Here is a 15,671-nt window from a genome sequence, read left to right as displayed (position 1 = left end):
CTTGTTGTTAGGTAAAACGCGACGCTGTTGCTAAAGGAAGAATTAAAGAGTTAAAACGACACCGATGTTTAACTCTCCAATTAGCACGGGACTATAATTACAGACATATACCTCCGAATTATTGAAAATAGTCGTAATTCATATTGATGTCGGAAAAGTATTAACTAATAAGGGCTGCCGGTGCTTTGGATGAGTTGTGAACTTGACTGGATTAGTTAAAAACAGCAGAATACGTGGTGATAAACACAAGAGTGTTTTTTAAAGTTTGATTTATTCTCAACGAGAATGAAGGAACAACCGCCCCAGGTCCGGGGGAGGAGGGACCTCCCATCGCGTGAAGAGGAAGCACGTGAGCTGGGCGAACATGTGTTCGAGGAAGAGGAAGAGAAAATAATTCCGGTTCCTGAGGATGAAAGGAGATGCATCGACGCAAAGATGTACCTTATGACGTCATCAACAGACACCGGGGACAATCTGTGAGTTGCACTTTGAACCAGACATGATTTAGCTTTTTGTTTATTTGTTTTTTTACGTTGTTTAGTTTTTGTTTGTTTTTGTCTTATATGCTTGATTCTCCAATTATTGTTATATTAAATATCACCTAAGTATAAGATTACATGATATTGCGGAATAGCATTCGTATAACTCCAAACATACTTTCCACGTCCAATGTATCATACATTAAGATAAGATTTGTTTTCCTCCTTTATCTCTTTCTATCTTCTACTCTGACCCATTTTCCCGACTCCCTACAATTAGTGAATTTACTACTTTGAGTATTTAGGACTGCTTGACGTGCTGTCATGTGCATGCTGTTGTATCAAAGAAGAAAATACAATTAAAAATAAATAAGATAGTTACAACAAAACTTTATGAGATGTTTAGACTGTTTTCTGATTACGTATGGATAATCGTATGACGTAGTAAGCACTAAATGCCGTTTTTGTGAAGGTACGACCACTTGAGCAGTCTCCTGGGGGATATCCTGTACGACCAGCCTACTGACGCGTTTGAGAGTTTGGAAGAGAGGAGCATTGACCGGAAGAGAGAAGCTCTTTACTATGACTCCTCAACTCTCCTCGACAAACCCGCGACGTCACAGGAACAGTATCTCGCGCACTCACAGTGGAGAATATTTAAGGTTAGTTATTAACAATATTTAAGACATCTAGAGTATCGATGTTCTTTTGTTAAAACAAGTAGATGTAACCAAACGTTGCGATTACACGAGTATATCTGCTTGTATCAGCAGAAGCATGCGCAATAACCTATGCGTACGTTATATCACTTTGGACATTCCAAAGTAAACTTTACCTCCGGATTATACTACTGTGGAACTTCCATTGTAAACTCGACTGCCGAGAGCTACAAATGCCGATTTTTGATTGTGGGGTTGACGTTCGCGGGGTACAGATTTTCATTGTTTACTTAACTATCGGAACATACCAATGTGGACCTTTCATTGAAAACTTTGACTCGGAGACAACAATACCATCACGCCATGGACCGATTATTGACGTCGTCGTTATTATGACGTCATAATTGTTACTTTGGATACCACTGACCCTCCCCGGGCGATGGCTGTTCTAATCATTGAAAAGAACATACACGATACATACATTATTTGAACTAGATGCTGAATAATAATAAGATTAATTAGTTTTTTATGAGATGCCAATATTCCAAAAATGGGAAATGTAAGTATTGAACTGCTTTCAGTTGAGATTCATAGGCAATATGACTTCCAACTGGACGCGCGCTTCATTGAAATTGCCTTTGTCCAGTTGGCATTCATATTTCCCATTAATGCCAACTGAAAGCACTCCAATGCTTAAGTGAACCTCTTATTGTCACTTGACTTCCGGAGGATTCCAAAGTTGAGTCTTCATATTGTAACTTTATGCAATTTTTCGGAAATTGGTAGAAAACAGGTAGCGCCGAAACGCATTGTGATTTGGACAGTCTTATGTTTTTCTGCAAAAAAAGTGTCACTCATTTCAGCACTGTATTTTTTATAGGCGTTTTTTATATCTACTCAGCGCGCGTCATGAAGATAGGTGAGCATAATCGCGTACCACACCCTGTGTCAGTAGAGTAGAAGTGTATTAAGTAAACACAACATATACTTAGGTTAGGAATAAATATTAAAGGTGAATAATATATTTTCAGAATGCCGGGGAAGATACCGAGGAGTACAAAAGTTCGATTCGTTCGGAACACGGTAAGATAACGAGTATAATTATGAACGTTTGGCTTTGTTTAATTTAATTTAACGTCCTATTAACAGCTAGGGTAATTTAAGGACGTGCCTCTATGTTTGTAGTGTATGCGTGCTTGCGTGTGTGTATGCAGGAGACAGGGTATGTTGTTGTGATTGCCTCCTTGTGATAGCGCGGATCTGATGTCGCCTTTATAGTGCTATCCCACTGAAATGCCATGCCGAAGGCTCCAAGCACCAAGCACAGCATTCCGCCCGGTCACATTATACTGACAACGGATGAACCAGTTGTTGCCATTCCCCTAAATGCTGATCGTTAAGCAGGGAATAACAACTACTACCATTTTTAAGGACTTTGGTATGTCCCGGCCTGCATGGGGACAGAACCCATTGCCTTCCTAACCTGGTCGAACGCTCAAAATTCAAGCCAAAAGTAAGGTGTTGCCAAACAGGGCGCTAGGAAATAAAATGTAGTTAGATGAAGAAAGAAAGAGTTAAAATAATATATTGATATATAACAACCTTCTGTCTAGGGAGGGTCAGTGTTCTCAACGTAGTAATTATGATGTCATAATAATGATGACGTCAACAATCGTCTCATGGCATTAATATCATACCTGAATGTCATTTAAGGAATGATTTTTATTTTTTCAACATTTATGAGGTCATAACAACAATGGGTTTATGGACATATTGAATGAATCGCGTTAGCGATTCATGTAAAATATGTCCAAAAACCCATTGTTGTTATGACCTCATAAATGTTGAAAAAATAAATATCATTCCTTATATTTACATTGACGAATCCTTTCAGTGGATCGATATAACAACGAATAAAACAAATAAACAGGGTTTGTTCCTGCTTATACACGGGTGCAACGCAGTGGCGAGAACAGTGTTTTTTCGCGGGGAAATGTGACACTATCGTGAGAGATCTTAGCAACCGTCAACAACAATAACACAACAAAATGTAGTTCCATATTCAATGTTTATTTGTAGCACAGGACACGTGAATACGTGGATATTTCACAAAGCACAGTTCAATAATATTTTAAGATGTAAGAATTAAGCATCTAGGTCGGTCGTTCCGAGTGAGTAGTTTTTGTAGTGTATTACTACGCAGTGTGATCAGGTTACTATCAGTTCCCACGTGCTGAGATTCTATGAACACCTGTGTTATGCATTTATGAATGTAATTTTTGTCAATGGGTCTAAGCATACAGAATGTAAATATTTAGATATGGTTGGGTTATATACGATATATACAATGCCATACGAAGGTAAATTTGTACTTATACTGCTCAGCTACATTTTTACAACTACCGTCAAACAGTGTATTCATATAATGAGTAAATCTAAATTATATAAACCTTACTTAAGTTGATATTTCACAAATTTTCTAAATTATCGAAGCGATAGCTCCATGTTCCTGAAACACTGAAACAACAGGACAAACCACAGAAAGTCAGCACTTGCGGTTCTGATACAAGGAAGTGTCAGGTCTGTGATAAACACAAGCTAAGCTCCCATGGAGGCAGTCGTGTCGTTCTGTCTTACCGTTAATTGTTTAAAGAGACACCAGAGACAATAACCCTGTCTGGTAGTAGTCGGTATAAACGGTATTTATGATGTTATATAAACTCCTGTTGACACTGCCGGTAAGAATAGCATCATCACTCATAAAAGCTCATGTCAAAGTTCATTGACAGATTTGAAAAGATATCTAAATAAATTGAATATGGGGACGAAATAGTGTTAATAAACTTTAAAATCCTCTTCTTCCCTTTCTTTCCTATCAGTAACACCATCAGAGCATATCTCCGTACATATACGATACCGGTGTGTAGAAATTCGTACCGAAAGGGTTCCGAAGAGAAGTAAAGAAATGGGGGGGATTTAACACCAGAGGTTAACGGGGAGATAGTAAAGGGAAGGGAGTAAGGGGAGGAACGTAGGGAGTGGTGTAAAGGGGATATGTAAAGGGAGGGTCTAAAGGGGATTGGGGATTTCTATCAAGGAAAGATGTAACGGAAGTGGTGTAACGGGGAGGAATTGTCATAGGCTCGGTAAAAAACGGAACAATGACGTAAAGCCCGATCGATCTACATGTATCAAGCATCAAAGGGAGAAATGTGAAGAGAGTTGTGTCAGTGTGGCTTAAGGTAAGACGTAAATAGATTGATTAAAAGAAGGTTATTATTTTCTCCCAAGCTCCACAGATGCAATAATTGCTAGGGAAATTATAGAACATGTCATTACTTACCTATTATCTGAAACGTCACCATCGCACCATCACTGTAAGCAGTGTAATTTGGCTAGCGTCATCAGTTTTGGCATACATTTTACACCCCAGCGCGGTGCATAAGGCTCACCATTACAGCTATTTTTCTCAGTATTGTACTTTTTTGGATTGTGGAAGAACATAATCAATCACTTCTGTGTGAAACAAGTAAATCTTAACCCTCGGAGTATAAGCTTTTTTGAAGTTTAGCATCCGGCATCCCGCATCCCGCAAATCATCGTGCTAAACTTAAAAACTATTCCCCTTGAGTTGAGATTTCCTTGGCTACATCACACAGAAGTGATAGATTCTATCAATCTTGTAGATCTATGTAATTATGCTGTCGTTGTTATGAACATTTCCGGGTGTTTATACTAACAAGATTTATAACGAGAGAGGCAAACGAAGAACATACAAACTACAACGATGCTAGCAAACGTCGTTCACAGGGAGACAAATTACACGGCCTAACTAACAGCGACACAATGAACCTTTGTTCACGTCTCTCTGTACAGCTCGAGGTTTTTATTTGGTATAAAATATCTACACACGTACTGGTCCCTGTATTGAAAAGACAACGCCTCGTGAGTATCGATGTTAAAAGTACGTATATATCTTTAAAATCTGTTCCGCTCTTTCTCAACGTAATTACATTTTATTCTACTTAATTGAGAACCTAAAAATCAATCCTGTTTCATTAGTTTCCATTTGAGCTGAATTCCCCTTATTGAAATTCTCACCAGGTCCATAACTCTTTGTTTAATTTATAGATCGTCAGAGCATGGTTTACGTAGTTCAGTATTAGAGAAAATTAACTGAACAAGACAACTACTTAATCTTTGTAAAGGGAAGAGTGTCTGTCTTATTATCACCTTTAGTGTTTTACTGTATAGAACATATCACGGTACTTCAGTCCTGGGAAGGTTGGTAGGCTGGGGGCTGGAAGGAAGTTATTGTGTGGTGTCCCAATTCTTAATTCATCTCTCCCGACATCACATATTTCCACACTATCCCCACATTAACACCTACAACCACAGATCAGACATTGCAATTAGATCTCTCCCCATCTACCTTATCAAACAACACACACATATCTATATATGTCTTAACAAATCCCTTCATTAGGAGCTTTAATTTTCAATATTTCTTCTTGTAGCTGACCCATCTGAAAATGACAAATTCATAATTCTACCAAATCTTCTACGGCAAGCATATTTCTTCGAACAATCCGGATTCGGGCTTCCCAGAGAGGAAATTGTCAGAGTGTCCATTGCCATGCGCGATATCATAGAGCAATGGCAGATCGAGAGCATCCGGTTCTGGGGAAAGATCTTTGGGATACATCAGAATTACTATGTGGTGGAGACTGAGTTCCAGGAAGGGGACTACGAGAGTGACACTAGCGACCTGGGATTGGAGGAGGACAGCGAAATACCGGACGAGGGAGTATGTCTGACTATTTCGTTCAATGAAAAGATGACAAAACTTACGAATTAGAAATACATATATTATAACACCTGTCGATTTCCAGACTAAAATAAATTCTCACCTGGTTGTTACTTTGAAGTTTTGATATGCTCAAACTCCGTAATTGTGATATGAAATCGAAATGAAGTTATAAGTCTGAACTGACATATTCATACGTTATAATCTGCCTGAATGTAAGTGTGTCACGGACGCCTGCTATATTGGTACATTGATTTTATTTATTTCTTACAGACAACAGACAGCCTGTTTGACGGTAAGTTGGTGGTAAGGCAGTCTTTTTTATGGGAAGTTGATGGCAGACAGTCTGTTTTAGGATAAGTTGATGGCAAATAGCATGTTGTATTGGAAGTTGATGTCAGGCAGCCTGTTTTAAGTTAACTTGATGGCAGACAGCCTGTTTTAAGGTAAATTTATGGCAGACAGTCTGTTTTAAGGTAAGTTGGTGGCAAATAGTCTGTTATAAGGTAAGTTGATGGCAGACAGCCTGTTTTAAAGTAAATTGATGGCACACAGCCTGTTTTAAGGTAAAATGATGGCAGACAGTCTGTTATAAGGTAAGTTGATGGCAGACAGCCTGTTTTAAGTTAACTTGATGGCAGACAGTCTGTTTTAAGATAAGTTGATGGCAGACAGTCTGTTTTATGGGAAGTTGATGGCAGACAGACTGTTTTAAGTTATCTTGATGGCAGACAGTCTATTTTAAGGTAAGTTGATTGCAGACAGCCTGTTTTATGGTAACTTGATGGCAGACAGTCTATTTTAAGGTAAGTTGATGGCAGACAGCATGTTTTAAAGTAAATTGATGGCAGACAGCCTGGTTTAAGGTTAATTGATGGCAGACAGTCTGTTTGACGGTAAGATCACGATAGACAGACTGTTTAACGGTAAGATGACGATAGACAGCCCGTTTGATGGTGAGTTGACGAAAACCTGTTTGACGGTAAGAAGTTGATGGTACATAGTCTGTTTTATTGGAAGTTGATATCAGATAGTCTGTTTTAAGATAAGTTGATGGCGCACAGCCTGTTTTAAGGTAAGTTCATGGCAGACAGCCTGTTATAATATAAGTTAATGGCACACAGCCTGTTATTAGGTAAGTTGATGGCAGACAGTCTATTTTAAGGTAAGTTGATGGTACATAGTCTGTTTTATTGGAAGTTGATATCAGATAGTCTGTTTTAAGATAAGTTGATGGCGCACAGCCTGTTTTAAGGTAACTTGATGGCAGACAGCCTTTTATAAGGTAAGTTGATTGTCCATAGTCTGTTTTATTGGAAGTTGATATCAGATAGTCTGTTTTAAGATAAGTTGATGGCGCACAGCCTGTTTTAAGGTAAGTTCATGGCAGACAGCCTGTTTTAAGGTAAGTTCATGGCAGACAGCCTGTTATAAGGTAAGTTGATTGTCCATAGTCTGTTTTATTGGAAGTTGATAGCAGATAATCTGTTTTAAGATAAGTTGATGGCGCACAGCCTGTTTTAAGGTAAGTTGATTGCAGACAGCCTGTTTTATGGTAACTTGATGGCAGACAGTCTATTTTAAGGTAAGTTGATTGCAGACAGCCTGTTTTATGGTAACTTGATGGCAGACAGTCTGTCATAAGATAAGTTGATGGCGCACAGCCTGTTTTAAGGTAAAATGATGGCAGACAGTCTGTTGTATTGGAAGTTGATGGCAAACAGTCTGTTTTAAGGTAAGTTGGTGGCAAATAGTCTGTTATAAGATAAGTTGATGGCACACAGCCTGTTTTAAGGTAACTTGATGGCAGACAGCCTTTTATAAGGTAAGTTGATTGTCCATAGTCTGTTTTATTGGAAGTTGATATCAGATAGTCTGTTTTAAGATAAGTTGATGGCGCACAGCCTGTTTTAAGGTAACTTGATGGCAGACAGTCTATTTTAAGGTAAGTTGATTGCAGACAGCCTGTTTTATGGTAACTTGATGGCAGACAGCCTGTTTTAAATTAACTTGATGGCAGACAGCCTGGTTTAAGGTTAATTGATGGCAGACAGTCTATTTTAAGGTAAGTTGATGGTACATAGTCTGTTTTATTGGAAGTTGATAGCAGATAGTCTGTTTTAAGATAAGTTGATGGCATAAGTTGATGGCAGACATCCTGTTTTAAGTTAACTTGATGGCAGCCAGTCTGTTTTAAGATAAGTTGATGGCGCACAGCCTGTTTTAAGGTTAATTGATGGCAGACAGCCTGTTTGACGGTAAGATGACGGCAGACAGCCTGTTTTGTCGTAAGGTGACGATTTTCTGCCTGTTTGTTGGTACAATGACGGGTGTCTGACTGTTTGACGGTAAGATGACGGCAGACAGACTGTTTGATGGTACAATGACGTCAAACAGCCTGTTTGAGGGCGAGTTGACGACAAACAGCCTCTTCGACGGTAAGATGACGGCATACAGACTGTTTGGTTGTTATAAGTTGACGACAACCTGTTTGACGGCTAGATGACGGCAAACAGTCTGTTTGATTGTGAGTTGACGACAACCTGTTTGACGGTAAGATGACGATAGACAGCCTGTTTGATGGTGAGTTGACGAAAACCTGTTTGACGGTAAGATGACGATAGGCAGCCTGTTTGATTGTGAGTTGCCGACAACCTGTTTGACGGTAAGATGACGGCAGACAGTCTGTTTGCCGGTACGATGACGGCAGACAGCCTGTTTGACGGTCAGATGACGATAGACAGACTGTTTGACGGTGAGATGACGATAGACAGACTGTTTGACAGTAAGATGACGATAGGCATCCTGTTTGACGGTAAGATGGCGATAGGCAGTCTGTGTGATTGTGAGTTGACGACAGCCTGTTTGACGGTAAGCTGACGATAGGCAGTCTGTTTGATGGGGAGTTGACGAAAACCTGTTTGACGGTAAGATGGCGATAGGCAGTCTGTGTGATTGTGAGTTGACGACAACCTGTTTGACGGTAAGATGACGATAGACAGACTGTTTGACAGTAAGATGACGATAGGCAGCCTGTTTGACGGTAAGATGACGATAGACAGACTGTTTGACGGTAAGATGACGATAGGCAGCCTGGTTGACGGTAAGATGACGATAGACAGCCTGTTTGAGGGTGTTGACGACAACCTGTTTAACTGTAAGATGACGATAGACAGCCTGTTGGATGGTGAGTTGACGACAACCTGTTTGGCGGTAAGATGACGATAGACAGACTGTTTGACGGTGAGATGACGATAGACAGCCTGTTTGATGGTGAGTTGACGACATCCTGTTTGACGGTAAGATGACGATAGACAGCCTGTTTGATGGTGTTGACGACAACCTGTTTAACGGTAAGATGACGATAGACAGCCTGTTTGATGGTGAGTTGACGACATCCTGTTTGACGGTAAGATGACGATAGGCAGCCTGTTTGATGGTGTTGACGACAACCTGTTTGACGGTAAGATGACGATAGACAGCCTGTTTGATGGTGTTGACGACAACCTGTTTGACGGTAAGATGACGATAGGCAGCCTGTTTGATTGTGAGTTGACGACAACCTGTTTGATTGTCAACGGATGGTGTAGGAATACGCACTGCAAACAGACACAATTTTTTTTTAACTCAATCGATGATCTGTTCAAGTGCTGATATGGAGTTGGCTAAAGATCAATTGAATTTATCGTTTATTGCTATTGATTTATGCGTTTCACACTATAAGGGCGTCGACTGTTAACCGAATGTGCAACTGCTGTTCTCCTTAAAACTTTAACTGGTATAGGCCGTGATCATACCACAATTTTATATTACCAACACCAAGGGATAAGACGTTTGAAGTGTATATTGTAGAAATTGTCGGAACAGTTTTCTATTGGTGATGTTTATTACTTCTTCAATAACTATACTTTAAAATGAATATTTACGAGCGTCCCGGATCGACCCGTCTCTTCATTGTTCAGATGGTAGTTTTGACATTGGTGTTAAAAGCATAGGTCTTCGACGACGTTTATGTGCTAATGACGTCAGTATAGCTTGTAATTATAGATCTGTGATCACGTATATGTGTTGTAATTATAGATCTGTGATCACGTATATGTGTTGTAATTATATATCTGTGATCACGTGTATGTGTTGTAATTATAGATCTGTGATCACGTCTATGTGTTGTAATTATAGATCTGTGATCACGTATATGTGTTGTAATTATATATCTGTGCTCACGTGTATGTGTTGTAATTATAGATCTGTGATCACGTATATGTGTTGTTATTATAGATCTGTGATCACGTATATGTGTTGTTATTATAGATCTGTGATCACGTATATGTGTTGTTATTATAGATCTGTGATCACGTATATGTGTTGTACTTATAGATCTGTGATCACGTATATGTGTTGTTATTATAGATCTGTGATCACGTATATGTGTTGTTATTATAGATCTGTGATCACGTATATGTGTTGTTATTATAGATCTGTGATCACGTATATGTGTTGTTATTATAGATCTGTGATCACGTATATGTGTTGTTATTATAGATCTGTGATCACGTATATGTGTTGATGACGTCAGTTAAAGTTTATGACATTAGTATAACTTGCAATTATAGGTCTGAGAAGTTTATCAGCTGATGACGTTAGAAGTAAAGGTCTGTGATGACGTAGATGTGTTAACTTGTAATTATAGGTATGTGTTGTTCATCTATCGATGCCTGCAGTATAACTTGCAATTATAGGTCTGAGAAGTTTATCAGATAATGACGTCAATATAACTGACAATTATATAAATCTATGTTGATTTCAGATCTATCCACGTCCGATGACATCAAACCAACGTATAAACCCAAACCAAAGATTCCGTGTGAACCCTTAGGGACCGGTCTCAACAAGAAGGTCTACTTTGTGTGTTCCGAACGTAAGATTGTTACCCAATTTTCTTCTTATACATAATAATAATGATAAACCATTCGCTCTTCGTGCAAATGATGGTGCCCTGTTTGAAGAATATACAATGTAACGCTAGATACACCATTTCGAAAAAGGTTAGAGAACACGACAGCGAAAGAGAGAGATTATCACCCTCTCGACGGCCAATCACAACATCTTGGTAAATTTCGTAAAGGCTTATAATCAAGTTCCGATCCTTGAACCGAGATGTTGCGATTGCCCGACTGTTGTGGTCTCGATCTCACGTGGATGGGTTGAGGGACTAAGGAACAAATGTTAATTGTTATTTGGCTACAACAGAACACCATACAAATGAGTAAAATGTACTACTTATCTACTTAGTGGGTGAGAGAGTGAAACAGGATGTACAGATACCCTTAATTAGTGGCGACACTCACTGAGAACAAATACAATAGTGACCGGTCTTATTGATATAAGTGGAGAGGATGATGATCGAGGATCTGAACTACAGTTGGCTACAGAACCAAAACGCACTTGGTTACAAAAGATAATGGCAATTTGATTTTGTATGACAGACGGTATTGCAATCATGGACTGACCATACTAATTATACCAGAGGATCTACTAGACATATACACATGTGCTGGTCTATACCAAGCTCTCTTGTGATAAAACAACATCAGTGCTTACAACACCGGTCAGTGAAGTGGTCAGTAAGTACTTATGATAGCGCGATATACAAAGTCCTGGGATTAAATATGTACGCCAACTAAGAATACACAAAAGTGTTCATTGTTAACGTGAAAATGTGACCCATGAGGAACTGGAACTCGGAGTCAAATTTAGAACCCACCGACTACTTGGAAAACGTGTCCATTGCCATGGAAATGAGTCTTACAAGGGGTCAAATTTCAGCTCCTTTGATATTTACATCGATTTTCCTTAAATATTCATTATGAATGTCTCCCAAAGTTTCAGACACATTTTGTCTACTCAATCTACACTTCTTAGAATTATTATCATTATTTCTTCTTAACTTGTCCCTTTTTACAATAATGTGTACGTGAACGTGTCAATGCTCTAAGATACTTCAGTACTATTTGTATCGTGTGGAAAATAAGTTGAAGGTCAAATTAAAACATAAAAAATAGACCAGACAAGTGGACAAACTTCCACAAGTAAAACAGACCCGGGGTCAAATTATATCAAAGATAACTTGGTTTTTGTTGTATTCTACAAGTCGTATCACTGTTTTGATGCCACACTGTATTATTACGGTTTATATCCGTGTTACATAGTGGGGATGAACCGGAAATGGCTCGACGAATTGTATAACTTCGTCATTTGAAACTAATATCTCCCACGTGTACTGCAACCATGTGCTGGCCTCTGTTGCCTTCCCATTGTAGACTGCGTAGTAAGACCACTTGACAATGTTACATGACGTCATCACACACAATGGTCGTTATATATTTTTATGGATGCTGTCACAGCACAAACCCCATATCAATAACGATAGAGAAAACAAGTGGACCTCAATAATAAATGAGGGTCGAAATGGAGAAGACAACTGGGTCCACTTTTGCAATATAAAATTTCGTTCTCATAAGAGACAATGATATTAGAAGGCAAGCCTCATTTTGTGCCAACAGTTTCAGTCGATCGAAGGTGTAGAATTCCAATTACAGAATCGGCTATACTTGCTGTCTACAGATCAAATGAGAGGTTTCGTGTATTTTGAAATATTCGTTGATTTTGACAGCTGGATTGCCATGGGAGCGATTGCCTCATATAACTCCGGCACAGGTGGTGGCAGCGCGGCAAATCCGGCGGTACTTCACAGGCAACCTGGATGATCCGGTAGGTGGCGTCGGGGGAAATAAAGGGCAAAGGTCAGCGATGGAAACAGACTCGTTTTCAGTTGGCATTTATGTTGGTTCGGAATTCTATATTGCATATTTACAAATGTATTATGTAAAATAAACCCATTTGTAGATCATTTCATTTGATAACTGTATATTCCATTATTATAGAAGCTATGTTTTGGCAATAACACGATAAACATTAAACATAACTTCATATTCGTATACCGTATTTTCCTCGACCCGTCAAAAAAGGTAAAAACACAATGAAATTAATGTTAACACGGACGATTCCATTCTTTTTCAAAGGATTGCTCGTTATCTACACGTTAGTCGGTATGTTTATAGTCTGGTTATGTCCCTTGCACATCACTCTCTTTAACTTCAAGGTTTACACGTCTCTTGGGAACTTTCCCGTATAAACATGTGACAGACGATGCTCATGATAATGTGGATGTTGTTGATAATTATGTCCCCCAAACAAAGTCCCCCAAACAAAGTTTGGGGACATATTTTTTTGGCTCCGTTTCTTATTAGTATTATAATTATTTATCTTATTTCTTCGCGGAGTTTAACGAAACTGTATATGAGTGTTCGTGTATGACAGGCTATGCGCAAAATCATTTTCGTTTTTCGATCGGTCATCCGAATGGTCAGCTGGACGGCGGCCTCTGATTGGTCGAAATTTAGATATTTTTCGATTTTGATGAAAATTGGTATATATAGGGGTATTAGGTGACTGCGAATAAAACCGCATACGTTTAGTTACCATAGCAACCACACGGATGATTATAATTGTTCGAAATTGAGATATTGTTCGATTTCGATGAAAATTGGTATATAGGGGTATTAGGGGACTGCAAATTCAATCACATACGTTTCGTTGCCATAGCAACCCCATAGAGGCTTCTGGTTGGTCGCAATTTAGAAATTGCTCAATTTCACTCAAAAGGATGTACATTGGTGGTGTAATATGGCAATGCGATCCTTTTCTGATGCATTTTTGCGACTATGGGGGCAGTTTGGGGGACATCTGCAATGGTCCTCCATTACAATTAGTACTTGTTTCTATTATCATGACTGGACTTGTTGGCGTGTTAGAAAAAAAACTATACATATTAACCAACTATGTTTGTTTTACTTTCCTATATTGCGAAATAAAGATCGTAGCGGCTGTTAATATCCCTAAACAATATTGCAATCAGAACTCGTCAGAAGTTAAACGCGGATGAACGATGAGGGTTTAAGTATGAACATGACCGTCATAGTTGTGGATTTTTATGTTGACTCAGGTTTGTTGATATCACTTCATTCCCATTCTAAATAAGTTATCAAACAGACCTAACGTAGCTCTTTATTCATTTCCCTCAATTTTTTTTACCTTGTTTCCGCATTGCGGCGTTGTTATTTTTGTTTATAAAACAGCTGATGAGATGTGACAACAGAGAGAAGGCTGTTTACATGTTCAGGTGGTTTCGCTAGCTGTGACATAATTTTGACACGTTGACTGACGGTGGTGATGTTCTCTCTACGACACATAACTTTGACACGTTGACGGTGGTGATGTTCTCTCTACGACACATAACTTTGACATGTTGACGGTGGTGATGTTCTCTCTACGACACATAAATTTGACACGTTGACGGTGGTGATGTTCTCTCTACGACACATAACTTTGACATGTTGACGTTGGTGATGTTCTCTCTACGACACATAAATTTGACACGTTGGAGGTGGTGATGTTCTCATCACGACACATAAATTTGACACGTTAACGGTGATGATGTTCTCTTTACAACACATAACTTTGAAACGTTGACGGTGATGATGTTCTCTTTACGACACATAACTTTGACACGTTGACGGTGGTGATGTTCTCTCTAGACACATGACTTTGACACGTTGACGGTGATGATGTTCTCTCTACGACACATAACTTTGACACGTTGACGGTGGTGATGTTCTCTCTACGACACATAAGTTTGACACGTTGACGGTGGTGATATTCTCTCTACGACACATAAGTTTGACACGTTGACGGTGGTGATGTTCTCTCTAGACACATAAGTTTGACACGTTGATTGTGGTGATGTTCTATCTAAGATACATAAGTTTGACACGTTGACGGTGGTGATGTTCTCTCTACGACACATAACTTTGACACGTTGACGGTGGTGATGTTCTCTCTAGACACATAAGTTTGACACGTTGACGGTGATGATGTTCTCTCTACGATACATAACTTTGACACGTTGACGGTGGTGATGTTCTCTCTACGACACATAACTTTGACACGTTGACGGTGGTGATGTTCTCTCTACGATACATAACTTTGACACGTTGACGGTGGTAATGTTCTCTCTACGACACATAACTTTGACACGTTGACGGTGATGATGTTCTCTCTACGATACATAAGTTTGACACGTTGACTGTGGTGATGTTCTCTCTACGACCCATAACTTTGACACGTTGACTGTGGTGATGTTCTCTTTACGACACATAACTTTGACACGTCCATTATGGATCAAAGCCGCACTTTATTCACTAGCCTCACATGAACAAAAAAATTAAGGATCGGGTCAATAATTGTGTATATATTTATATATATATATATATATATATATATGGGTCAAAGAAGTAATATAGACGGTAAAATCCCATGTAACACAGGATCCTAATGGAGGTATTTCCGTAGGATACGAATTACTTAAAATATTATATGGGGCAAAGAAGTAATTCCAACAGTGTAGACAAGTTTAGGTTGTCAAATTTTCGGAGCGATCCGCTCCTTTTTCAAGACACACTGAAACAGAACAGTTACATGTACATATACATCATATTACAAGAAGATAGAATTGATATACTATAATTGAAAATATAGCTATTATATAAAACCAATGTGCCCCTCGGCTAAAGACAGCCGAAGGCAGCAATTAAGCTGAGAGCATCG

At 39.0% G+C, this 15,671-nt stretch overlaps 1 protein-coding gene across 1 annotated transcript in view; it reads left to right on the top strand.

Moving 5' to 3' along the window:
- The first annotated feature begins 285 nt into the window (after positions 1–285).
- Positions 286–15,671, top strand: part of LOC110455623 (radial spoke head protein 6 homolog A-like) — a 19,493-nt gene continuing 4,107 nt past the window's right edge. Inside the window, exons 1-7 of the mRNA XM_021505833.1 lie at positions 286–476; positions 952–1,141; positions 2,170–2,221; positions 5,656–5,945; positions 6,219–6,240; positions 10,753–10,863; positions 12,619–12,716. Of these exons, the coding sequence (XP_021361508.1) occupies positions 286–476; positions 952–1,141; positions 2,170–2,221; positions 5,656–5,945; positions 6,219–6,240; positions 10,753–10,863; positions 12,619–12,716 (954 nt within the window). The remainder of the gene's footprint in view (positions 477–951; positions 1,142–2,169; positions 2,222–5,655; positions 5,946–6,218; positions 6,241–10,752; positions 10,864–12,618; positions 12,717–15,671) is intronic.

This window comes from Mizuhopecten yessoensis, unplaced genomic scaffold, assembly GCF_002113885.1.
Source record: "Mizuhopecten yessoensis strain PY_sf001 unplaced genomic scaffold, ASM211388v2 scaffold8335, whole genome shotgun sequence".
Lineage (NCBI taxonomy): Eukaryota > Metazoa > Mollusca > Bivalvia > Pectinida > Pectinidae > Mizuhopecten > Mizuhopecten yessoensis.
This window is presented reverse-complemented; position numbering and strand designations above follow the sequence as displayed.